The sequence below is a fragment of the Phyllobates terribilis genome, unplaced genomic scaffold (genome assembly GCF_046119375.1).
Source record: "Phyllobates terribilis strain yellow unplaced genomic scaffold, ASM4611937v1 Scaffold_1__5_contigs__length_1240528914, whole genome shotgun sequence".
Taxonomy (NCBI): domain Eukaryota; kingdom Metazoa; phylum Chordata; class Amphibia; order Anura; family Dendrobatidae; genus Phyllobates; species Phyllobates terribilis.
In genome coordinates this window covers 280,761,126-280,787,053 of record NW_027362761.1, presented here as the reverse complement: position 1 = coordinate 280,787,053, position 25,928 = coordinate 280,761,126, and the positions used below count along the sequence as shown (strand labels likewise).

The following is a 25,928-nucleotide window of genomic DNA, read 5'->3' as shown; positions in this document are numbered from 1 at the left end:
GCAGAGCAGAAACCGCAAGAGCGGCAAGCTAAGCAGGAGCAGAGCGGACATCGCAGAGCGGTAAACAAGGCAGGAGCAGAGCAGAAACCGCAAGAGCAGCAAGCTAAGCAGGAGCAGAGCAGACACCGCAGAGCGGTAAACAAGGCAGGAGCAGAGCAGAAACCGCAAGAGCGGCAAGCTAAGCAGGAGCAGAGCGGACACCGCAGAGCGGTAAACAAGGCAGGAGCAGAGCAGAAACCGCAAGAGCGGCAAGCTAAGCAGGAGCAGAGCGGACACCGCAGAGCGGTAAACAAGGCAAGGGGATAGGACTCTGTTCACAAAGAACAGACGGAGAAGGAAAGGCAGAACCAGAAGCACGCACAGTACTTACATAGAAGTAGCGAGCGTACACTAAATTCACAACAGAGGTACAGAGACGACGAGAAGGAATTTAGGAGCGGGTTCAGACTCTGCAGAAAGAAGCAGAAAACAGACATAGAGGGAAAAGGGAGACAAGGTTAAAGTAGAAATGAGGCACAGACAACAGGGAACAGAGGAACGGGAACAGAGACAGCAAGGCAGGAACACAAACAGGACTCTGTTCAGACGGGAACAGATACCGCAAGGCAGGGACACAAACAGGACTCTGTTCAGACGGGAACAGATACCGCAAGGCAGAGACACAAACAGGACTCTGTTCAGACGGGAACAGATACCGCAAGGCACAGACAGGCAGATCTAGGAATACGGCCCCTAGAAGGCGAAAGAACAGGCAAGAAGCGTGTTCACAAGAACAGACCACAGTTCAGACACAGAACTGGAAAACAGGCAGGAAAACAGGATAGGACCTGGCATGTCAGAGACAAAAAGCCAACTGACAAGAAACAATGCTCAGGCGCCATCTTGAGGAAGAAGGTGGTATAAATACCCAAAGATGGACAGCAATAGGCTGAAGGTGCAACAGGGGCGTGTCCGCAGCAGGTACAAGAAACAGGAAGTTCAGCGGGTGTCGCCCTATGCAGCCAAAGTGGAGCAGAGCAGAGCACAAGGAAAGAAGCCAGACCAGGAAGCTGGGCGGGAGATGAAGTTTGCGATCTTGCATGATGAGAGATGGAACACCATGCAAGAACGCTGCCAGGTATGCTACAGGAGGTTAGTATAGATGGACTAATAGACCAAGCCCCACACACTGCTAGAAGCCTAAATATTTTTTCAGAGCTAGATGCAGAAAAAAATTATATTGAATTTGCAACCTGATGGAGGTCAGTATAGATGGACTAATAGAACAAGTCCCACACACTGCTAGAAGCTGAAATATTTATTCAGAGCTAGATGCAGAAAAAAATTATATTGAATTTGCAACCCGATGGAGGTCAGTATAGATGGACTAATAGAACAAGTCCCACACACTGCTAGAAGCCTAAATATTTTTTCAGAGCTAGATGCAGAAAAAAAATATATTGAATTTGCAACCTGATGGAGGTTAGTATAGATGGACTAATAGAACAAGTCCCAAACACTGTTAGAAGCCTAAATATTTTTTCAGAGCTCGATGCAGAAAAATATTATATTGAATTTGCAACCTGGTGGAGGTTAGTATTAGTGTTGAGCCACCCCCGTAGTGTTCGAGTTCGGTTCGGTTCGTCGAACACCCATGTGTTCGCCGAATTGTTCGTCGAACTGTTCGTCGAACACCTTCGAACACCGTTAAAACCAATGGCAGGCAAACAAAAACACATAGAAACACATAGAAAACACCTTCAAAGGTGTCCAAAAGCTGACAAACTGCTCAGAAGACATAACTAACACATGGAAAAGTGACAAGTACATATAGTCATGCGAAAATAAAAGAGGTGGAGGAGTAAAAGGAGGGGGAGACACAGATATAGGCATGTCATGCCCTTCTAAAATCCAAAAAGTGAGAAGCCGACACGGCCAGTCCGCTCCTGCCCGTGCCACCTCCGTGTCGCCGGGTTTGTGCCAGAGCCGCGGTGAACCCTGACGGCCAGCCCCCCTCTCCCAATACTGGTGCCTGTCCGCTGGTGGGTCGAGCGAGCCCCCTTGTGGTGGAGGCAGCTCTAAGCTTTTTAATTTAAATTGTCTCTCTAATTTGAATGAATACACTTTAAATCCATTTACAAGGATCTATTGGAGGGCAAGTCTCATGCCAGCAGCCGCGGTAATTCCAGCTCCAGTAGCGTCCACTAAAGCTGCTGCAGTTAAAAAGCTTTTATAAGGATCGAGCTCGGCTGTCCACCGCAAGGCATCCTACTGCCAGTCCCAGCCCCTATGCCTTGGGGTGCCTCCTGATGGTCTTCACTAAGTATCCCATGGTCCCGAAGCATTTCCTTTGAAAAAATTAAGTGTCTAAACTACAGGTGGTGCAGCTTGCTTAACAGCCGGGATAATCCGCTTACTAGCAGACACTGCTACTAGGCACAAAGTATTTCCTGGGCTAGATGCAGTTAAAAATTTGTAATTAGATACTCTCGTTGGATGCTGAGAAAGCATTCCATAGAGTCTCCTGGCACGCCATATATGATTCTCTTAAAAAGCTTGGGGTAGGGGTCTAGGGGACCCTTTTATAGCCAAAATCACGGCCCTGTATCGCAATACGTCACCTAGGCTGAAGATAAATGGAACTGTAGCACCCTGAGGGCTCGGTTGCTAAAGACGTATTGCACCTCACCCAGAGGTGTGATATCTCACTCTCAGGTAAGGATGGAGTGTGGATCAGGACCCGACACCTGCATGCATTACACCACATTGCCGTGGGGCAGGGCGACCAATATGCCCCTGAGATGGGCACGACAGTCCCTGTCCCTGGCTGGAGTGGGGGGAGGGAACACTGAGGAAGGGGAACCCTGTAGTGCAGGAGCAGGGAGGAAGCAGTTCCTGGGTGCATTGAGAAGGGAGTATAAAAGGTGGGCACCATCTTAGTTCAGTGCAGAGAAGTCTGAGCAGAAGTGGCAGGGAGCAGGGGCTCTGCATGAGCTCTGCTCCGGAGGCGGGCCTAGTAACAGAGGCCCAGGCCTGGAAGAGGGAGAAGGAAGGAAGAGGAGCGGAGAAGGCTCCAGGAACGAGGAATGAAGGGATCCCAGGGGTGCGGACGGGCGAGTCGCCACCGCACGCCCGAATCCACCTGCGTGGAGGGGTCAGGCCAAAGGGGGAGACCGGTCCCCGAACTAGTGGAGGCAGGAAACGACCCTCAGCTAGAAACCGGAGGCTCTGACATTTTATGTGGCGCAGCCCCTCGCTACACCCGCTAGGAAGGCACCACATAGGGTCAGGGAAACTGGCGCCAAGTTTACCAAGAGGAGGCCCGAGGCAGCCGGACAGAAGTGTTGGTAAGAAAGGCCAGACAAAGGACACACAAAGGGGGTCCTGTGAAGTGCTCCAAAGTTATCTGGGAGTTGTCTGAGCCCCTCACCTGGTGAGCACAGTACGACGTGGGCAGCCGTTACCTGCAGACGTGGTCTGGATAATAAGAACTGTGAGTAAAGGCCCTGAACTGCATCACTGACTCCGTGTCGTTACTGCTGCTGCCCCGCACCATCACCCCCATCCTCCGCATACACTGCCCTGAGGCTATACTCCTCCCGTGGGGAGTTATGCTACGCTCTGCTGCACCCACAACACCAGCCTCAGTGGTCTGCCCTGTAGCGGCGGTTCACTCTGACCGCAATCCACGGGTGGCGTAGTCGGACATTTAAACATCAAAACCACATAAATAGTTCCGCCACTGGTTTGACCGCCCTGAGCCACGGAACTGGGTCGCCGCCACGAAGACTACAACCACCAGCATCCACCAAAAAGGGTCCGGCTCCGGGTGTCCCAAGGCCCAGGGGGTGCGTCAGAACATTTTCATCACCTTTCACAATCACCAATGGGACAAGGCAGTGATGTCCTCTGTCCCCTCTCTTATACATCCTAGTGACGGAGCACCTGCTCTCATCAATTCGCCATAACCCCAATATTAGGTGGATTGAGGTGGGAGGCACCGAGTACAAGTGCTCTCTATTTGCTGATGATGTCCTAGTATATATCACTCAATCACATATATCCATCCATGCTGTTATGGCTGAAATAGATCACTTTGTTACATGGTAAAATTTTAAAATCAATGCAGCGAAGTCTGAGGCCCTCGATGTCTCCCTCCCCAAATCCATATAGGATTCCATCCAGTCCAACTTTCCCTTTGCCTGGCCCTCACAGGGTATCAAATACTTAGGAATTCCTATTCATAGAGACCTCTCCCATCTATGTTATCTTAATTTTGGGCCCTTTATTGAACAACTCCATACAGACCACGGTTGGCAAGTTAGAACTGTAAGATTCACTACGTGAACCACTGGTGTTTTGTGGAAAAGCACATGTACACTGCGTTCCAAATTATTATACAAAAAGTGTTTAGGAGTGATAAGGGAAGAATTTGTTTGTTTGTCAGTTAAACTCATTGATGGTGATGTGTGTCAGGGCTCTTTATATCACTGTAAGCAATTGCAGACACCTGTGCTAATTAGTTTGGCAGGTGTGTCCAATGAAAGGCAAGACTACTTAAGAAGGCTCTCTCACATTATTAAGCAGCCTACATTTTCTGCCAAAATGGGAAAGAAAAAGGATGTGTCGGCTGCTGAGAAGCAACAAATTGTGGAGTGTTTAGGTCAAGGCATGACTACAATCAACATTGTGCGATGATCAGGATGAAGTGTCTTGGCAATCAAGAAGTATGTAGCTGATTCACAGTACACACGTGTGCGTGCTGATAAGGGCAAATTGAGGACTCTTTCCTACAGGCAATTACGTCAGGTTGAAAGAGCAGCGGCAAAAAAGCCTTGTCATAGCAGCAGACAAGTTTTTGAAGCTGCTTGTGCCTCCAATGTCACCCGAACAACAAGATGCAGGGTCCTTCAGAGGTTTGCAGCTGTGCATGCGCCATCCTGTCGACCTCCTCTATCCACTTCACACAAGCAGAAACGGCTCCAGTGGGCCAAACATTACATGAAGACTGATTTCAAAACTGTTTTGTTCACGGATGAGTGCCGTGCAGCGCTCGATGGTCCAGATGGATGGAGTGGAGGATGGCTGGTTGATGGACACCCCACGCAAACACGGCTACAGCGCCAACAAGGAGGAGGTGGAGTAATGTTTTGGGCTGGAATCATGGGGAGAGAGATTGTCGGCCCCTTTAGGATCCCTGAAGGCGCTAAAGATGAACTCCATAATGTATGTGGATTTTCTCAAACAGCACTTCCTGCCATGGTTCAAGAAGAAGAACCGTGTATTTCACAGCAAGATCATTTTTCTGCATGATAATGCACCATCTCATGCTGCACATAAAACATCTGCATCTCTGGCTGATATGGGCATAAAAGGGGACAAACTTATGGTGTGACCCCCATGCTCCCCTGACCTCTACCCCATTCAGAACCTTTGGAGCATCATTAAAAGGAGTGTCTATGATGGCGGGAGGCAGTTCACATCTAAGCAACAGCTCTGGGAGGGTATTCTGTCCTCATGCAAAACAATTGAAGCAGAAACCATCCAAAACCTGACAAATTCAATGGACGAGAGAGTTCAGAAGCTCCTTTCGAACAAGGGGTCCTATGTGAAAATGTAACATCACCTAGAATAAAGTTTTGAGTTGAAAACTGTTTGATTTCAGTTTCTAACAACCTGCTAATGCTTATAATTTCAAAAATGACCATTTTTTTGGTCTTTATTAAAATGAAAAGGTTGATCGAAAAGTTTGGGGGATCTAAGAGTGTGGCAACCCAGTAGTCATGATTACTTCGAATTCTGACAATATGAGGGTCATGCTGCAGGTAGTGCAGCAAGAAGGCACTTATGTGCCTTGCGCATCTCGGAGCCCCAAAATTATTTTCCGGGCTAGATGCAGCTAAAAATTATTTTTAATTTTAAATCTGGTGAAGCTTTAGTATAGATGGCCTAATAGGATCAGTGCTGCACACTGCTACAAAGCCCAAATTATTTTCCAGTCAAGATACAGATAAACATGATTAGTAATTTGAAAGCTTAAAACGGTTGGTAGGGTGATTTTAACCAATCATCAAGCTTTTACTCTCCCCAGGATGACACAGGGGTAGAAAAGTCGTTTCGGATCCATGATTTGTTCATCTTTATGAACGTGAGTCTGTCTACATTATCAGTGGAGAGCCGCGTGCGCTTATCTGTCAGCACACCACCAGCAGCGCTGAACACACGTTCAGACAGAACGCTGGCTGCGGGGCATGACAAGATCTCCAAGGCGTAAGTGGCTAGCTCCGGCCATTTATCCAGATTGGAAGCCCAAAAAGAGCAAGGGTCCAGTGACACAGTCGTGGCTTCAATGTTTACTTGGAGATACTCCTGTACCATCGTCTCTAGGCGTTGACTATGTGTCAGACTTCTTGTCTCCTGTGGCCTTGCAAAGGATGGGCTAAAAAAGTGGTGAAATGATTCCGCAAAATTGATGTTACCAGCAGATACTGTGGTTCTGTCACGGTTTGAGTGCTGAACACTTGACGGTCCCACGGTTGGCAAGTTGGAACTGTGAGATTCACTACGTGCACCACTGGTATTTTGTGGAAAAGCACATGTAAGATTCTGCAACAGTCTCTGCTGATACTCCTGCATGCGTGCATCCCTTTCTATGGCAGGAATAATTTCTGCAAATTTACTTTTGTACCGGGGATCTAACAGTGTGGCAACCCAGTAGTCAGGATTATTTCTAATTCTCACAATTCGAGGGTCATGTTGCAGGTAGTGCAGCAAGAAGGCACTCATGTGTGTTGCGCATCCAGGAGCACCAAGTCCCTGTTGTGTTGGTGGCGAGGTAACAATCATGCTTCCTTCCTCTGTCCTCTCCCCCCAACCTCGCACAACAGAAATGTGATCAAGGTCTCCCTCATCTGATGAGTCTTCCATCAGTTCGTCCTCCACTTCTTCCTGGGCTCCTGCACCTTCCTCACTAGTTTGGCTGCTACCATGCGCCCTGGTAAAACCATCTCCCCCACCCTCACATGCCTGCCGCCTTGGTGCTGCCGACCGTCTGGACCTTGCAGATGTTAGCCCTTCCGCATACAACTCCTCCTCCTCTACTTCCTCCACCTCCTCTTGTGCCACCACCTGACTCCGAATTCTGTTTAACATGTGCTCCAGCATGTAAATCACCGGAATAGTCATGCTGATAATGGCATCGTCAGCACTAAACATCTTCGTCGCCATTTCAAAACTGTGCAGAAGGGTGCATAGGTCCCTGATCTGAGACCACTCCTCCAGCGTGATTTGCCCCACCTCTGAATCTCGTTGGCCCAGGCTATACGTCAGAACGTATTGCACCAGGGCTTGTCGGTGCTGCCACAGTCGCTGCAACATGTGCAGAGTTGAATTCCACCGGGTAGGCACATCGCATTTTAGCCGGTGAAGTGGCAGGCCCAACGACTTCTGTAGAGATGTAAGTTGCTGAGCTGCGGGATGCGAACGGCGGAAGTGAGCACACAGCGACCGTGCCCTCTGCAGAAGGCCATCTAGTCTGGGATAGTGGGCTAAAAATTGCTGGACAACCAGGTTCAACACGTGAGCCATACAAGGCACGTGTGTGACATTGCCCCGGCGAAGGGCCGCACCCAGGTTTGCAGCATTGTCGCACACGGCCTTCCCTGGTTTCAGGTCCAGTGGAGACAACCATTCATGAAATTGGTTCTCCAGAGCTGACCACAACTCCTCAGCTGTGTGACTCACATTTCCCAGACATTTCAATGTAAAAACCGCCTGATGACGTTGAGCCCTACTGCCAGCATAGTAAGGAGGTGTGCAGGATCCCTTCTGCGCAGTTAGAAAGCTTGTGGCATGACCAGACAGGCTTTGGGTGCAGGTGGAAGACCGAGAGGAGGTTGAGGAGGCAGAAGCAGTGGTGGAAAAATGACATAAAGAGGATTGACGCACAACTCGTGGGGACGGCAAGACTTGGACAGCAGCCCCTTGTCCTGCTGTCACCATAGTTACCCAGTGCCCAGTCAGCGACATGTAACGCCCCTGTCCATGCCTACTCGTCCAAGTGTCTGTGGTGAAATGCACCCTGTCACACACAGAGTTTCTCAAAGAAGCGGTGATGTTGTGTGCGACATGCTGGTGGAGCGCAGGCACACCTTTCTTTGAGAAGTAGTGCCGACTGGGCATCTGGTACTGGGGCACTGCGACGGACATAAGGTCTCGAAAATCCTCTGTGTCCACCAGGCGGAAAGGCAGCATTTCTGTAGCCAAGAGCTTGCAGATGGTGAAATTCAACCTCTTAGCTTTCTCATGGCTAGGAGGAAATGGTCTTTTACTTGTCCACATCTGAGGGACCGAGGGCTGGCTATTGTGCTTAGACGGGGTTGATAAGGGTGTCCCCGGCAAACTGCCGGTCTGTGAGGAAGATGCAGGCGGACATGTTAGGTTGCCTTGATCCAAAGGTGGTGCTATCGATGTCGGACAGCGCTCAAGACCAGCTGGTGTTACCACCTCCAAAGAAAATGATGACCTGCCAATCACGCTGGCTGTTGCGGGTAAAGAGGTGGCAGGTCTGCGCCCCAAAACAGGTGTGACTGCTGTCCCCCCAGTCACAGAGGATGAAGAGGCCGCGGATGCACAAGATATGGCAGACGGTGGTTGGCCCGGCCGGCTAGACCGCATTGTAGCACACTGAGCTTCCCACTGCAACTTATGCTTCATGTCCATGTGCCGGTTCATGCATGAAGTACTCAAACTATGTATTTTTTGGCCTCTACTTAGCTTTTGCTGACAAATGTTACAGATAACACGAGTTGGGTCATCTTTATCGATCTGAAAAAATGCCCAGGCTATGCAAGGCTTAGCACCCATGCGACCTGAAGAGCCACCACGACTTGTGGTGAGAGGCAGAGTTGTGTTTGAGGATGCAGTTGTTGACGTGCTTCCAGTACTACGTCTCTGTCCAGGAAGGCGCAACCTGACCTCGTCGTCACTAGCATCTTCCTCCATATCCTCTGCTGACCTCATCTCTTGGCTGACTGTGGGTTGACAGTAAGTGGGATCTCCGACCTCATCATCATCACCCTGTGCGTTATCACACCCGTCGTCCTCAGAGCCAACCTGTTCCTGCCCTGACAAAAAACTAAAGTTGTCGCTCCAATCAGGTATTTGAGTCTTATCATCGTCTTCCTCATTGTCTCCACCAACAGGAGTTACAGTTTGGGAATGAGGGTCTACATTATGGTCAGAACCTTCTGCGTCTGGTCCTGGATCCGACTCATAAAGATTCTGGGCATCAGTGGAGATCATTTCCTCGTCTGGATTCACAGAAGCGCTGGAGTCGACCTCTGATTCCCAGGCTATAGTATGAGTAAACAGCTCTGCAGACTCAACCATCTGTTCTACCTCATACTCAGACGGGCAGCTGGAGATTTGGGAGCTGTGAGGAAGCAAGTGCGATTTGGGTGACACCTTTGAGGACTGGAGTATTTGTGATGTTGAAGTTGATGTGGAGGAGAGCCCACTTAAAGGAGCACTTGATATCCGTTGAAGCACCTGCTGTTTTTGTGCCTCATCTGGAATTTGTAGCGATTGGCGTGGCCGTAAGAAAGGGATCTTATCACATTGTCCGCTAAAAGAAGTAGACATTTTAGTTTGGCTGGAAGATGGTCTTTCTTCTGCACCTACCCCAAGGACACAACCTTTTTTCCCCTTCCCAACACGCCTATTCCCCTTTCCACCAGCAGCAGGCCTTTTTCCACTCATTTTGGTGGTTAACTAATTCACAACTCTGGAGTTGTTTGCACAAAAAAACAATGGATGGGAACCGAGCAGAGCTGAGTGGCCAAACTGTGGTATTAGGCCAAAACTATTGGCTAGGTTAGATGCAGAAAAAAATTATTTTTAATTTGCAACCTGATGGAGGTCAGTATAGATGGACTAATAGACCAAGTCCCACACACCGCTAGAAGCCCAAATATTTTTTCAGAGCTAGATGCAGAAAAAAATTATTTTTAATTTGCAACCTGATGGAGGTCAGTATAGATGGACTAGTAGACCAAGTCCCACACACCGCTAGAAGCCCAAATATTTTTTCAGAGCTAGATGCAGAAAAAAATTATATTCAATTTGCAACCTGCTGGAGGTCAGTATAGAAGGACTAATAGAACAAGTCCCACACACTGCTAGAAGCCCAAATATTTTTTCAGAGCTAAATGAAGAAAAAAATTATTTTTAATTTGCAACCTGATGGAGGTCAGTATAGATGGACTAATAGACCAAGTCCCACACACCGCTAGAAGCCCAAATATTTTTTCAGAGCTAGATGCAGAAATTTTTTTTATTCAATTTGCAACCTGATGGAGGTCAGTATAGATGGACTAATAGACCAAGTCCCACACACTGCTAGAAGCCCAAATATTTTTTCAGAGCTAGATGCAGAAAAAAATTATTTTTAATTTGCAACCTGATGGAGGTCAGTATAGATGGACTAATAGACCAAGTCCCACACACTGCTAGAAGCCCAAATATTTTTTCAGAGCTAGATGCAGAAAAAAATTATTTTTAATTTGCAACCTGATGGAGGTCAGTATAGATGGACTAATAGAACAAGTCCCACACGCTGCTAGAAGCCCAAATATTTTTTCAGAGATAAATGAAGAAAAAAATTATTTTTAATTTGCAACCTGATGGAGGTCAGTATAGATGGACTAATAGACCAAGTCCCACACACCGCTAGAAGCCCAAATATTTTTTCAGAGCTAGATGCAGAAAAAAAATATTTTTAATTTGCAACCTGATGGAGGTCAGTATAGATGGACTAATAGACCAAGTCCCACACACTGCTAGAAGCCCAAATATTTTTTCAGAGCTAGATGCAGAAAAAAATTATTTTTAATTTGCAACCTGATGGAGGTCAGTATAGATGGACTAATAGACCAAGTCCCACACACCGCTAGAAGCCCAAATATTTTTTCAGAGCTAGATGCAGAAAAAAATTATTTTTAATTTGCAACCTGATGTAGGTCAGTATAGATGGACTAATAGACCAAGTCCCACACACTGCTAGAAGCCCAAATATTTTTTCAGAGCTAGATGCAGAAAAAAATTATTTTTAATTTGCAACCTGATGGAGGTCAGTATAGATGGACTAATAGACCAAGTCCCACACACCGCTAGAAGCCCAAATATTTTTTCAGAGCTAGATGCAGAAAAAAAATATTTTTAATTTGCAACCTGATGGAGGTCAGTATAGATGGACTAATAGACCAAGTCCCACACACCGCTAGAAGCCCAAATATTTTTTCAGAGCTAGATGCAGAAAAAAATTATATTCAGTTTGCAACCTGATGGAGGTCAGTATAGATGGACTAATAGAATGATGCTATGCCCAAAAGATTTTACTTCACTAGGTGCAGTAAAAAAATTGGTATTCTATACACAGGTGTTATATCTTGCAACACAGATAGGCTACTCCACTGACTAACACACTCTACAATAGGCCAAAAAGGATTAGCTTTGCTAGATTCAGCCAAATGCTGTGAAAAAAACTTGCACAGCACTGGCACAGACCTGCCTGGCAAAAACTGATAGGAACTCATGTAACCTAGTCCTGAAAAGGACTCCAATTACAATTAGTCTTTACTCCCACAACCTATCTATTTAAGAGCACAGACCTCCCTGATAAAAGTCGTAGGAAATGCTGTAACCTAGTCCTTAAAAGGACTGCAATCACAACTATTCCCTACTCCCAAGCTATCTGTAGATTTCAGAGAAAATTGGCTTGAAATTAACAAGGTATAGCACACACAGCAACAGCGGTGCCGTCTAACACGCAGCTGCAGCAGTGAGAAAATGGTGGCGACGGGGAAAATGGCTTGGTCTTATAGGGCAAGGACATGTGACATACACTGCCAATCACACATGCCCTTGCTTGTGTGAAAAAAAGCACTTCGCTCCATGTGTGCGCTGCTGATAGGCTGACAGATTGCACCTCCCCACTGCAAATGCGGGAAAGAGAAAAAAAAATGGAGATCTTCATTGTTTCTGCAGAGATCCATCCCCTGCCCCTCCCCCCGCCCCGCTGTACACTCAAACTGCGTATTAACATTAATTTTCATCATTACTGAGAAAAAATCCAGTTATGATTTTGGTGCACGAACAGTTATCGAACATAACCTCGAACAGCCGAATTTTTCTCAAATTGTTCGTGTTCGCCGACCGGCTCGAACACCGCCCAAAACAGCTCGAATTTGAGATTGGCGAACAGTTCGAGTAGAACAACGCTCATCTCTAGTTAGTATAGATGGACTAATAGAATGATGCTATGCCGAAAAGGTTTTACTTCACTAGGTGCAGTAAAAAAAATTGTATTCTATACACAGGTGGTGTAGCTTGCAACACAGATAGGATACTCCACTGACTAACACACTCTGCAATAGGCCAGAAAGGGTTTGCTTTGCTAGATTTAGCCAAATGATGTGAAAAAAACTTGCACAGTACTGGCACAGAGCTGCCTGGCAAAAAGTGATAGGAACTGATGTAACCTAGCCCTGAAAAGGACTGCAATTACAATTAGTCTTTACTCCCAACCTATCTATTTAAGAGCACAGACCTGCCTGATAAAAGTGATAGGAACTGATGTAACCTAGCCCTGAAAAGGACTGCAATTACAATTAGTCTTTACTCCCACAACCTGATGTAACCTAGCCCTGAAAAGGACTGCAATTACAATTAGTCTTTACTCCCACAACCTATCTATTTAAGAGCACAGACCTGCCTGATAAAAGTCGTAGGAAATGATGTAACCTAGTCCTTAAAAGGACTGCAATCACAACTCTTCCCTACTCCCAAGCTATCTGTAGATTTGTGCGAAAATTGGCTTGAAATTAACAAAGTATAGCGCACACAGCAACAGCGGTGCCGTCTAACACGCAGCTGCAGCAGTGAGAAAATGGTGGCGACGGAGAAAATGTCTGGGTCTTATAGGGCAAGGACATGTGACATACACTGCCAATGACACATGCCTTTGCTTGTGTGAAAAAAAGCAGTTCGCTCCGTGTGTGCGCTGCTGATAGGCTGACAGTCTGCACCTCCCCACTGTAAATGTGGGAAAGAGAAAAAAAAATGGAGATCTTCATTATTCCTGCAGAGATCCATCCCCTGCCCCTCCCCCAGCCCCGCTGTACACTCAAACTGCGTGTTAACATTAATTTTCAGCATTACTGAGAAAAAATCCTGTTATGATTTTGGTGCACGAACAGTTATCGAACATAACCTCGAACAGCCGAATTTTTTTCAAATCGTTCGTGTTCGCCGAACGGCTCGAACACCGCCCAAAACAGCTCAAATTTGAGATTGGCGAACAGTTCGAGTCGAACACCGCTCATCTCTAGTAGATACGTGAATAACTGCACATACTGTATCACAGGTTAGGAGTGGACTTAATGTGCATAGGCTCTCTATGTGCTGCCATATGATGCCTCTATATAACAACACCATATAACAGAGATATTTTACTCTTATAAATACAAACTTCTAGTGGAGAATATTTCTGTAATATTCCATGCAAAGGAATGTCACATTTTTTCTTTAAATAGATTTTAGCAGGAAAATAACTCAGTGACAATTTAAAGCTGAGATACATGAAGGTCCATTAGACAGTGGCAAAGTCTGCGGGGTAAGTGGAAACAGTGGGACAGTCACTCTAGACCCACTTACTTAGTGGGGCCACCGGAATCCTAGAGTGAGTGCCATTCTGAAATGTATCTGCATATGCTAATATTGGTGAAACCTATGGTAGAATCGGGAGTCATGGTCTCCCTGCCCTACTTCTCTCCTTTTCATAGGACACAGGTCATTATAGGTTTGCATCCTACAGAACAGTGGAGAATGCACAAGATGACAGCATTTTGGCATAGGTGTTGCAAACTCTGCAGTAGTGTTGAGACACCCCCGGTTCGGTTCTGTTCGTTGAACACCGGGATGTTCATGGAACTGTTCGTTGAACACCTTAGAACACTGACGAACACCGTTGAACACCGTTAAAACCAATGGCAGGCAAACAAAAACACATAGAAAACACCTTCAAAGGTGTCCAAAAGCTGACAAACTGCTCAGAAGATACTCTCTTTAAAAAAGCCGGCGAAAGGAGAATTCTCTCATGCTCACCGCAAGCGCAGGAGAATTCTCCCACGCTGTCAGTGACGTGCATGAGGTGAGCTGAGTTCATTTGACATGAACTCGGCTCATCTGGATGCCGTCACAGCGAGACACTGAGGAGCGCAAGAATGCCTGCGCTTCTCAGTGTCTGCGGCATGGCAAGCTGGATGGCAGCTTTTGGCTGCGATCCAGCCTGTCATGTGAATGTAGCAGAGCTGGAGCCGTCCTGAGAACCATGGAAAGGTAAGGATGAGGTTGGTTTATTATTTTACTTTTATTGCAGGAGATTGTTGGCTTCAGCTGGAATTGGTGTGATGGTAAGCATGGTTTAATTTAGAACATTAAAAAATTGTGTGTTTATTTCAATTAAAGGACTTTATTCTGGGTGTTGTGTTTTTTTTAAATCCTTTACTAGAAATTCATGGCGGTCATGTCTAATATTGGCGTGACCCCATGAATTTTGGGCTTAGGGCCAGCTGATAATACCAAGCTGGCCCTAACCCCTTTATTACCCAGTGAGCCACCGCACCAGGGCCCTGGATGAGTTGGGTACAGCACCAGAAGATGGCGCTTCTATGAAGGCGCCATTTTCTGGGGTGGCTGTGGACTGCAATTTGCAGCGGGGGGGGGGGGGGGGCCAGAAAGTTTGGGCCTCCCTGTGCTTCGGATTTCAGCCCCCAGCTGCCTGGTTGTACCTGGCCGGACACAAAAATAGGGCGAAGCCCCACGTATCTTTTTTTAATTATGTCATGAAATTCATGAAATAATTAAAAAAAAAATTGATGTGGGGCTTCGCCCTATTTTTGTGTCCAGCCAGGTACAGCAGGCAGGAACGGGCTGCCCCCAACCACCAGCTGCCTATTTGTACCTGGCCGGACACAACAATATAGGGAAGCCCATTTTTTTTAAATTATTTCATGAATTTCATGAAATAATAAAAAAAAAAAATATGTGGGGCTTCGCCCTATTTTTGTGTCCAGCCAGGTACAACTAGGCAGCTGGGGGCTGGAATCCGAAGCGCAGGGAGGCCCAAGCTTTCTGGGCCCCCCCCACTGCAAAATGCAGTCCGCAGCCACCCCAGAAAATGGCGCATTCATAGAAGCGCCATCTTCTGGTGCTGTACCCAACTCATCCAGGGCCCTGGTGCGGTGGCTCACTGGGTAATAAAGGGGTTAGGGCCAGCTTGGTATTATCAGCTGGCCCTAAGCCCAAAATTAGTGGGGTCACGCCAATATTAGACATGACCGCCATGAATTTCTAGTAAAGGATTTTAAAAAAACACAACACCCAGAATAAAGTCCTTTAATTGAAATAAACACACAATTTTTTAATGTTCTAAATTAAACCATACTTACCATCACGCCCATTCCAGCTGAAGAAAATGTCTTCTGCAATAAAAGTAAAATAATAAACCAACATCATCCTTACCTTTCCATGGTTCCCAGGACGGCTCCAGCTCTGCTATATTCACATGACATCCTGGATCGCAGCCGAAAGCTGCCATCCAGCTTGCCATGCCGCAGACACTGAGAAGCACATGCATGCTTGCGCTTCTCAGTGTCTGGCTGTGACGGCATCCAGATGAGCCGAGTTCATGTCCAATGAACTCAGCTCACCTCATGCACGTCACTGACAGCATGGGAAAATTCTCCTGCGCTTGCCGTGAGCGTGAGAGAATTCTCCTGCGCTCACCGCATGCTCAGGAGAATTCTCCCACGCTGTCAGTGACGTGCATGAGGTGAGCTGAGTTCATTGGACATGAACTCGGCTCATCTGGATGCCGTCACAGCCAGACACTGAGGACCGCAAGCATGCCTGCGCTTCTCAGTGTCTGCGGCATGGCAAGCTGGATGGCAGCATTCGGCTGCGATCCAGCCTGTCATGTCAATGTAGAAGAGCTGGAGTCGTCCTGGGAGCCATGGAAACGTAAGGATGATGTTGGTTTATTATTTTATTTTTATTGCAGGAGATCGTTGGCTTCAACTGCAATGGGCGTGATGGTAAGTATGGTTTAATTTAGAAAATTAAAGAATTGTTTGTTTATTTCAATTAAAGGACTTTATTCTGGGTGTTGTGTTTTTTTTTTAACTTTGACTATGGGGCTAGTAATGGGGGTGTCTTATAGACGCCTCTCCATTACTAACCTGGGCTTGATGTCAGCTGGCATTATAAGCTGACATCAACCCCAGCCCTATTACCCCACTGCCTCCGCTACAGGGCAGTGGGAAGAGCGAGGCTAAGTGCCAGCATTGGCGCATCCTATGGATGCGCCATTTCTGGGGCGGCTGACGGATGGTGTTTCTAGCCTGGAAGGGGGCCAATAATCATGGCACCCTTCCTGGGCTATTAATATCAGCCCCCAGCTGTCTGCCTAGCCTTTGCTAGCTATTAAAATAGGGGGGACCCCACGTCATTTTTTTTGGGGATCCCCCATTTTAATAGCTAGTAAAGGCTAGGTATTCAGCTGGGGGCTGATATTAGTAGCCTGGGAAGCTCCGTGGGTATTACCCCCTTCCCAAGCTTCAAACATCTGCCCCAGCCGTCTGCTTAACCTCCGCTAGAGACTAAAATTACGGGGAACCCCACGCCAATTTTTTTTAAGAAATCCTTTATTTTAACACTAAATGACAAGTACAGTAATCAACACTATCACTGTACTTATTATATATGTGACTGACATGTTTCTATCTATCTAATCTATGTGTGATACTCTATTCTTTCTGTTCTAAATTGTCGGGTACCTATGCTGAACTGCCGGCCGGCTTTTTTAAAGGGACGGTGCATGAAAACACTATTATTTTTTGTAATAAATCCTTTAACACTAAATGACTAGTACAGTAACCAACACTGTCACTGTACTTATTTTATATGTGACTGACATGTTTCTATCTATCTAATCTATGTGTGATGCTCTATTCTTTTTGTTCTAAATTGTCGGGTACCGGTGCTGAATTGCCGGACGGCTTTTTTAAAGAGAGTGTCTTTTGAGCAGTTTGTCAGCTTTTGGACACCTTTGAAGGTGTTTTCTATGTGTTTTTATTTGCCTGCCATTGGTTTTAACGGTGTTCGACGGTGTTCGACAGTGTTCTAAGGTGTGCGACGAACAGTTCCACGAACATCCCAGTGTTCGACGAATCGAACCGTACCCGAACACTACGGGGGTGGCTCAACACTAATCTCTACTCTGCAGATGAATCGTGGTTAGAACAAGTTATGGCAGTCTGGGTCAGATTGAAAAGACAGGAAAATTAACAACTCCCATCAGAATGAACATCACCTTTGAGTCACTATATATGACTGTACTGTAATCCATTATATGGTCTGCAGAACTAGCATCTACTATTATATATTCATTGTATGGCAGTAATATTGGGTCAGGTCTTTATACATGGTGATTCACTGGCTATTTTACCCAGAAAAATTGCTGTAACTTCAGAGACGGTCGACCATACTGAAATTTGGACTGTACATGCTTTGGTTCATGAGAAGTGAGAATGGAATGAACCTCAGTGATGAGAAATACACTACCGTTCAAAAGTTTGGGGTCATTTAGAAATGTCAATATTTTTGAAAGAAAAGCACATTTTTTTCAATGAAGCTAACATTAAATGAATCAGAAATACACACTATACATTGTTAATGTGGTAAATGACTATTCTAGCTGCAAACGTCTTGTTTTTATTGCAATATATACATAGGTGTATAAAGGCCCATTTCCAACAACCACCACTGCAGTGTTTTAATGGTACATTGTGTTTTCTAACTGTGTAAGAAGGCTAATGGATGTTTAGAAAACCCTAGAAAACCCTTGCACAAGTATGTTAGCCCAGCTGAAAACGGTTTAGCTGATTTGAGAAGCTATAAAATTAACCTTCCTTTGAGCTAGTTGAGAATCTGGAGCATTACATTTGTTTGTTCTATGAAACTCTCAAAATGGCCAGAAAAAGAGAACTTTCATGTGAAACTTGACAGTCTATTCTTGTTCTTAGAAATGAAGGCTATTCCATGTGAGAAATTGCCAAGAAACTGCAGATTTCCTACAACGGTGTGTACTACTCCCTTTAGAGGAGAGCACAAACAGGCTCTAACCAGAGTAGAAAGAGAAGTGGGAAGCCCCGCTGCACAACTGAGCAACAAGACAAGTACATTAGAGTCTCTAGTTTTAGAAATAGATGCCTCACAGCTCCTCAACTGGCAGCTTCATTAAATAGTACACGCAAAACGCCAGTGTCAAGGTCTACAGTGAAGAGGCGACTCCAGGATGCTGGCCTTCAGAGCAAAGTGGCAAAAAAAAAGCCATATCTGAGACTGGCTAATAAAAGGAAAAGATTAATATGGGCAAAAGAACACAGATATTGGACAGAGGAAGATTGGAAAAAAGCTTTATGGACAGACGAATCAAAGTTTGAGGTGTTTGGATCACACAGAAGAACTTTTGTGAGATGCAGAACAACTGAAAAGATGCTGGAAGAGTGCCTGACACCATCTGTCATGCATGGTGAAGGTAATGTGATGGTCTGGGGTTGCTTGGGTGCTGGTAAAGTGGGAGATTTGTACAAGGTAAATTGGATTTTGAATAAGCAAGGCTATCACTCCATTTTGCAACGCCATTCCATACCCTGTGGACAGAGCTTAATTGGAGCCAATTTCATCCTACATCAGGACAATGACCCAAAGCACACCTCCAAATTATGAATGAACTATTTAGGGAAGAAGCAGGCAGCTGGTATTCTATCTGTAATGGAGTGGCCAGCGCAGTCACCAGATCTCAACCCCATTGATCTGTTGTGGGAGCAGCTTGACCGTATGGTGTGCAAAAAGTGCCCATCAAGCCAATCCAACTTGTGGGAGGGGCTTCAGGAAGCATGGGGTGAAATTTCTCAAGATTACCTGAGCAAATTAACAGCTAGAATGCCAAAGGTCTGCAATGCTGGAATTGCTGCAAAGGGAGCATTATTTTACGAAAGCAAAGTTTGAAGGAGAAAATTATTCTTTCTAATAAAAATCATTATTTCTAACCTTGTCAATGTCTGGACTATATTTTCTATTCATTTTGCAACTCATTTGATAAATAAAAGTATGAGTTTTAATGGAAAATACAAAATTGTCTGGGTGACCCCAAACTTTTGAACGGTAGTGTATCTTTGCACAGAGTGGTCTCGCCGCCTTGTCACCCCACCGGTCGTCTCCACTACGAGATAGACTTGCTGCACGCCTTTCTGCGCATCAGTAGTTTATGTCTGGTCCTTGCATTTCACTCCTGTTGAATTTCTTCTTCATTTTAACAATGGATCCATAGTACATACCTATGCAGATAGGCTCTTTATCACTCCATCGTGGCTTTGAAGCATTGATGCATGTGAGATTTCTGGTCCCTTCCAACTCATATCCCATATTACAATGAAAATGGGCTGTACCTCCAGCATGAAGATCCATGACAGTAACCTCTCCATAATCTGGCCTTCGAGGAAAAGTGCAGCTCAGCATAAAAACTAAAAGACAAAAATATATTGCATTTGGTTTTCAGGGCATTTACCATTGATTACATGTCAATAACTTTTCAAGCAGTTTAAACCTATATCTATGTTATGGGGCGAATACCGTTAAAGGATCACTGCTTCTAAATGATAACATTCCTAGGTTCATACAGAGGTATTTCAGTAAAATAACATTTACTACGTACGAAAATGACTGTAAACAGCTTCATATTAAGTTATGAAGGAGCTAACTCCTTTGTGCACACAGGGGAACATTGGACAGAAAGCTTAATGTCCGTTGTAAAGTATCTTCCCCAATAAACATAATAATTGGCTGACATTCTTCTGGCACTTTTAGCTTCATATTTATGAGCATTATTAGTAACCCTAAATCAAAATTGAATTTGTAATAAACAAATGAATAAATACCAGTGAATATTTACGCTGTAGTTAATATAGATTTTGGAGTAAATGTCATGGACTGTATGTTTCCTTCATTAGAGCAAAGTTCATGTTCGAAGGCACATTAATGATTTCATTAATGCAACACATAAATAGCGATTCCCTATTATCAGGGTATTATTAGAAAGGCTCCCTTTATAATGGCTTCCCTATAATAACAATGCAGGGCTGTAGGGAAATCTCGGTAGATGCCATGTAGATGATGATTGTAGAATTTAGACTGTATTTATAGCAACCTGTATTTTTTTCAGGGCTAATGATTAAAAGAATAAAATGCTTACAAAGCTTTGAACTTTCTAATAAATGCCCCTTTATTGTCTCTTGTACATGGTGGGAATATTATAGTTAATCATTACCTTTTCAGAGTTAATTCAAAAGTAACTATCAATATGGCTCCACATATTTAATGGTAAATATATAGAGTATATTATGTTTAGATGAGAACTTATATTGCAGGATATGGATGGACACTTGCCAGACTATGGATAGAGTCTCCCAAGGACATTTAACTCTTTGTTGCTGCATTTCAGAGTCCCTCCAAACACTGACTTGGGCTACGCTCCCTCAATGTGTATTTGGTAAGCTTTTGATGTTGTAGATTTCCTGCACCTATTAGCTAACTTAGGTCCCTTGCACTTTTTCATTGCATTTTTTGGCGCATTTCTTTTACATGCATTCTTATCGAATTGTTAACCCTGCATTTTTTGTTATCTTTTAAACTAATATGATTTGCTTTTGATACTTCCTGATATTTGGCTTTGACAAAACTTTATTGATAGTCATGTGTGGGTTACATGTGTTTGTTACCTGCGGATTTTCTGCATCTACACCGCATGCAGAATTATTAGGCAAATGAGTATTTTGATCACTTTGATACTTTTTATACATATTGTCCTACTCCAAGCTGCATAGGCTTGAGAGGCAACTACCAATTAAGTAAATCTGGTGCATCACTGTAATGAGGAGGGGTGTTGACTAATGACATCAACACCCTATATAAGGTGTGCTTAATTATTAGGCAACTTCCTTTCCTTTGGCAAAATGGGTCAGAAGAGAGATTTGACGGGCTCTGAAAAGTCCAAAATTGTGAGATGTCTTGCAGAGGGATGCAGCAGTCTTGAAATTTCCAAACTTTTGAAGTGTGATCACCGAACAATCAAGCGTTTCATGGCAAATAGCCAACAGGGTCGCAAGAAGCGTGTTGGCCAAAAAAGGCACAAAATAACTGCCCATGAATTGAGGAAAATCAAGCGTGAAGCTGCCAAGATGCCATTCGCCACCAGTTTTGCCATATTTCAGAGCTGCAACGTTACTGGAGTATCAAAAAGCACAAGGTGTGCGATACTCAGGGACATGGCCAAGGTAAGGAAGGCTGAAAAATGACCACCTTTGAACAAGAAACATAAGATAAAACGTCAAGAATGGGACAAGAAATATCTTAAGACTGATTTTTCAAAGGTTTTATGGACTGATGAAATGAGAGTGACTCTTGATGGGCCAGATGGATGGGCTAGAGGCTGGATCAGTAAAGGACAGAGAGCTCCACTCTGACTCAGACGCCAGCACGGTGGAGGTGGGGTACTGGTATGGGTTGGTATCATCAAAGATGAACTTGTGGGACCTTTACGGGTTGAGGATGGAGTGAAGCTCAACTCCCAGACCTACTGCCAGTTTCTGGAAGAAAACAACTTCTTCAAGCAGTGGTACAGGAAGAAGTCGGTATCGTTCAAGAAAAACATGATTTTCATGCAGGACAATGCTCCATCACATGTATCCAACTACTCCACAGCGTGGCTGGCCAGTAAAGGTCTAAAAGAAGAAAAAATAATGACATGGCCCCCTTGTTCACCTGATCTGAACCCCATAGAGAACCTGTGGTCCATCATAAAATGTGAGATCTACAGGGAGGGAAAACAGTACACCTCTCGGAACAGTGTCTGGGAGGCTGTGGTGGCTGCTGCACGCAATGTTGATTGAAAACAGATCAAGCAACTGACAGAATCTATGGATGGAAGGCTGTTGAGTGTCATCATAAAGAAAGGTGGCTATATTGATCACTAATTTTTTTTGTTTTTGTTTTTGCATGTCAGAAATGTTTATTTCAAAATTTTGTGCACTTATATTGGTTTACCTGGTGAAAATAAACAAGTGAGATGGGATTATACTTGGTTTTTATTAAGTTGCCTAATAATTCTGCACAGTAATAGTTACCTGCACAAACAGATATCCTCCTAAGATAGCCAAATCTAAAAAAAACCCACTCCAACTTCCAAAAATATTAAGCTTGGATATTTATGAGTCTTTTGAGTTGATTGATAACATAGTTGTTGATCAATAATAAAAATAATCCTCTAAAATACAACTTGCCTAATAATTCTGCACACAGTGTAATGTAAGTCTATAGGGAAAATTTGCACTTAAAGCTCAGTGTACCTGCAACAGGAATTGGCATGTTGAGGATTTCAAACACGTAGCGCAGGTCATTTTACTTAGCATAAAAAAGCATAGTGGGCATGAGATCTCTAAAAATCCCATCCACTTTGTTGAAATTGTAAGATGTTGCATTTTTAGTGAAAATAAGCAGCATCAAAGACCCACCAAGAATCCGTCATGGTAACTTAACTTAATACTGATTGAAATTCTTAAAGGGAACCTGTCGTGTCCAGGCACACTGACTGAAATACTGCTCTGCAAACACACTGCACACACGTACTGCACAGCAGTCTGACAATCAAAGTGTCAGATAGTGATTATAGTGCGCTCATTATATAGTGAGCAGGGACTGTAAAGGCTCCCACCACGATCCTGATAACCGTAAGCGAGCGGCGTTTTTTTTCATCTCTTTTTTCCAAGAGGAAACTTTTTTATTTTCCATCTGCATAACCATGTGAGCACTTGCTTTTTGCAGGAAGAGTTGTAGTTATGAATTACTTCATTCATTCTTACAATCAGTGTACTTGAAAACCAAAATGTTCATAATTATCGTGTGTTAATTATTATGAAAGTGTGCAGAATTATTACAAGTATTTTGACCATATCCTCATTTTTATACAGATTTTCCAACACCGAGTTGTATAAACTTGAATGCATATTGGAAGAAACAGATCAGGTGATGTGTATTTGTGTAATAAGGAGGTGTGCGACCTAAGGTCATCAACACCTTTCATCAAGGTGTGCAGAATTATTAGGCTGCTTGTATTCCTCAGGCAAAAGGGGCCAAAAAAGAGATTAAACTGACTCTGAAAAGTAAAAAATTATTAAACGACTTACAGAGGGATCAGGTAGTGTGGAAAGTGCTAAAACATTAGGGCGTGATCACAGAAGCATCAAGTGTTTTGTTGCAAATTGTTAACAGAGACGCAAAAAAAAAACGTACATTAACTGCCCACTTAAGATTTTAGAAAAATCAAACTTGAGCATGAACCCTTTATCCTCCAGTGTTGTCAGTGCCAGAACCGCAAGTTTTTGGGGTTTTATGTTTATGACATTCATTATCTGGCTATAACATTCTCTAAAGTCAGTAAAAATAAGGTGCTAACAAACAATTTTTTTTCCACAAATTTATTTTTTTTTTCATTACTTAAATTATAAATGTATACCCTATCTCTCTCTCTCTCTCTCTCTCTCTCTCTCTATATATATATATATTTTTTTTTTTCAGTTTTTCTTAATAAATTTGCAAAAATTTCTACATTTCTGTTTTTTTCAGTCAAGATGGGGTGCAGAGTGTACTTTAATGAGAAGAAAAGATAAACTTTTTAGAATTTACCAAATGGCTGCAATGAAACAAAGGGTGAAAAATTTAAAGGGGTCTGAATACATTCCGTACCCACTGTGTATATATATATATATATATATATATATATATATATATATATATATTTTGTAAGGTGGCTAATGGTCGCATAGTCGATGGGAGGTATGTGTCACAGAGATGGCTGGTCTCTGTGATGTAGCCCGGAGTGTTTCTCTAGTGCACATAAGCACTAAGAGGATCGTCTGGTGCACCTGGGAGCCGGGTTACGGGTAGCTAGGAGAGAATGAGTGGGTCCAACAACCCACATACCTCACCTCTGGGTGTGGTTAACAGCCTATAAAATGGAGGCTGTTGTTTGGCACAGGTTCTGTGTATTTCGATGGAGAAGGCCTCCTGTGTGTGTTGTCTCCAGACCAAGCCAGGACACTGGATGCTACACCAGCCTGTGTGAGCATCCATAGACTTTGCTAAAAGGACTGTTTTCTTTGTTTTGCCTGCACTAAAGGCTGTTTGTTTGTATTTTCCTTTTGAACGGTTTATGAAGCCAATAAACTGTTAGGGACATTTAAAGGAACATGTCTCCTGTTTGCCTCAAACCACACCTGAGTGAGTACCATCCCTACAATTGGTGTTAGACGTGCAGGCAGCATTCCCAGCAGAGACATGTGACTGCTACAGGAAGGACTGCATGTCCTGGGTCAAGTATGTCGCAAGCCAGCAAGCATCACCAGAAAAAATGGAGGACCTGGTGAAACACTTGGTCCAGTGGCAGCGGCAGGAGACCAACAGGCTGTTGTTACAGCAGATCCAGCAGCACCAGCAGGAACAACGGCAGCAGATGCAGCTTCTGGCTGATGACACCCACGTCCGGAAGGCGGTAAGACAGGCTTTACAGAAAATGACCCCGGGGGATGAAGTTGAGGCCTTCTTGACCGTGTTTGAAAGGGTTGCCGAGAGGGAGAAACTTCCACCAGAGCAGTGGACAGAGGTACTGGTGCCATACTTGACGGGAGAGCCCCAGAAGGCATATTGTGATTTAGCTTTGCAGGAAGCCAAAGAGTATGGTAAGCTAAAAACTGAGATTCTCGCACGCTTGCGGGTGACAATGACTATCAGTGCGCAGCGGGTTCACAGCTGGGCATTTCACCGGGACAAATCATTTTGCTCCCAAATGTTTGACCTGTTGCACTTGGTCCAAAAGTGTCTGCAGCCAGAATCCTCTACGCCTGCACAGATGATAGAGTGCGTGATGATGGACCGGTTTGTGCACTCCCTACCGAGGCCCATACCGACTTGAGTTTCCCAGGGTGATCCCCGGAATGTGGATGAACTGATCAGACTGGTCAAGAGATACCAGAGGGTTGAAGGTTCTTTGGGAAGGAAGCCCACTCCATAATTGGGGTTCCAGCAGGGGGCAGAGGCCCAAAAGGGGGTGGGGTGTCCAAGGTCCAAAGGGGCAGGGGAGCTGGTGTCCAAGGTCCCTATGGGTGAGGTTGTTTGCTTGAGGTGTCACAGGCCCAGGCCATATAGCTGTCCGGTGTCCCCTGACCTCCGAGCCAATGGACTGAAGCATAAAACGCCATTGTCCACATTATGCGTATCCTGCTTGCAGTGTGAACTATCCACCCAGCGAGGGTCCACAAGCGTGTCCTGTGAAGATGAACGGATGGAAGGTAATGGCAATGCTAGACTCTGGGAGTCTGGTGACCCTTGTGAGGGCCACCCTTCCTCTCCAACTGATCCCGGGGTAAAAAAGTCGGTGAACGGTGCATCCATGGTGAGGCTAAGGACTATCCTATGGCCAGAGTGGACATTGAAACGGCCCATGGTACTGAGTTCCACGAGGTCGGCATCGTTCAGGACTTGTTGCACCCTATAATTATAGGCCGGGACTTTGTTTATTTTGGGATCTGTGGGTGAAGGGTTCCAGGTTCGCTGGTTCAGATAGGAAACCAGTTAACCCTGATGAGGTTGCACCACACCCAGAGTCATACAAGTTTACCTTTTGTGTCCTTGTGGGGGATGAGGAGGTAGTGTCCCCTGAGTCTGATATTCCAGAGTTAAGAGTGACCAGTGAGAATTTTGGGTCTGCCCAACAT

At 44.8% G+C, this 25,928-nt stretch overlaps 1 protein-coding gene across 1 annotated transcript in view; it reads right to left on the bottom strand.

The window, feature by feature from the left end:
* Positions 1–25,928, bottom strand: part of SEZ6L (seizure related 6 homolog like) — a 779,891-nt gene that overhangs the window by 217,723 nt on the left and 536,240 nt on the right. Inside the window, exon 6 of the mRNA XM_073672981.1 lies at positions 19,440–19,625. Coding sequence (XP_073529082.1) covers positions 19,440–19,625 — 186 coding nt within the window. The remainder of the gene's footprint in view (positions 1–19,439; positions 19,626–25,928) is intronic.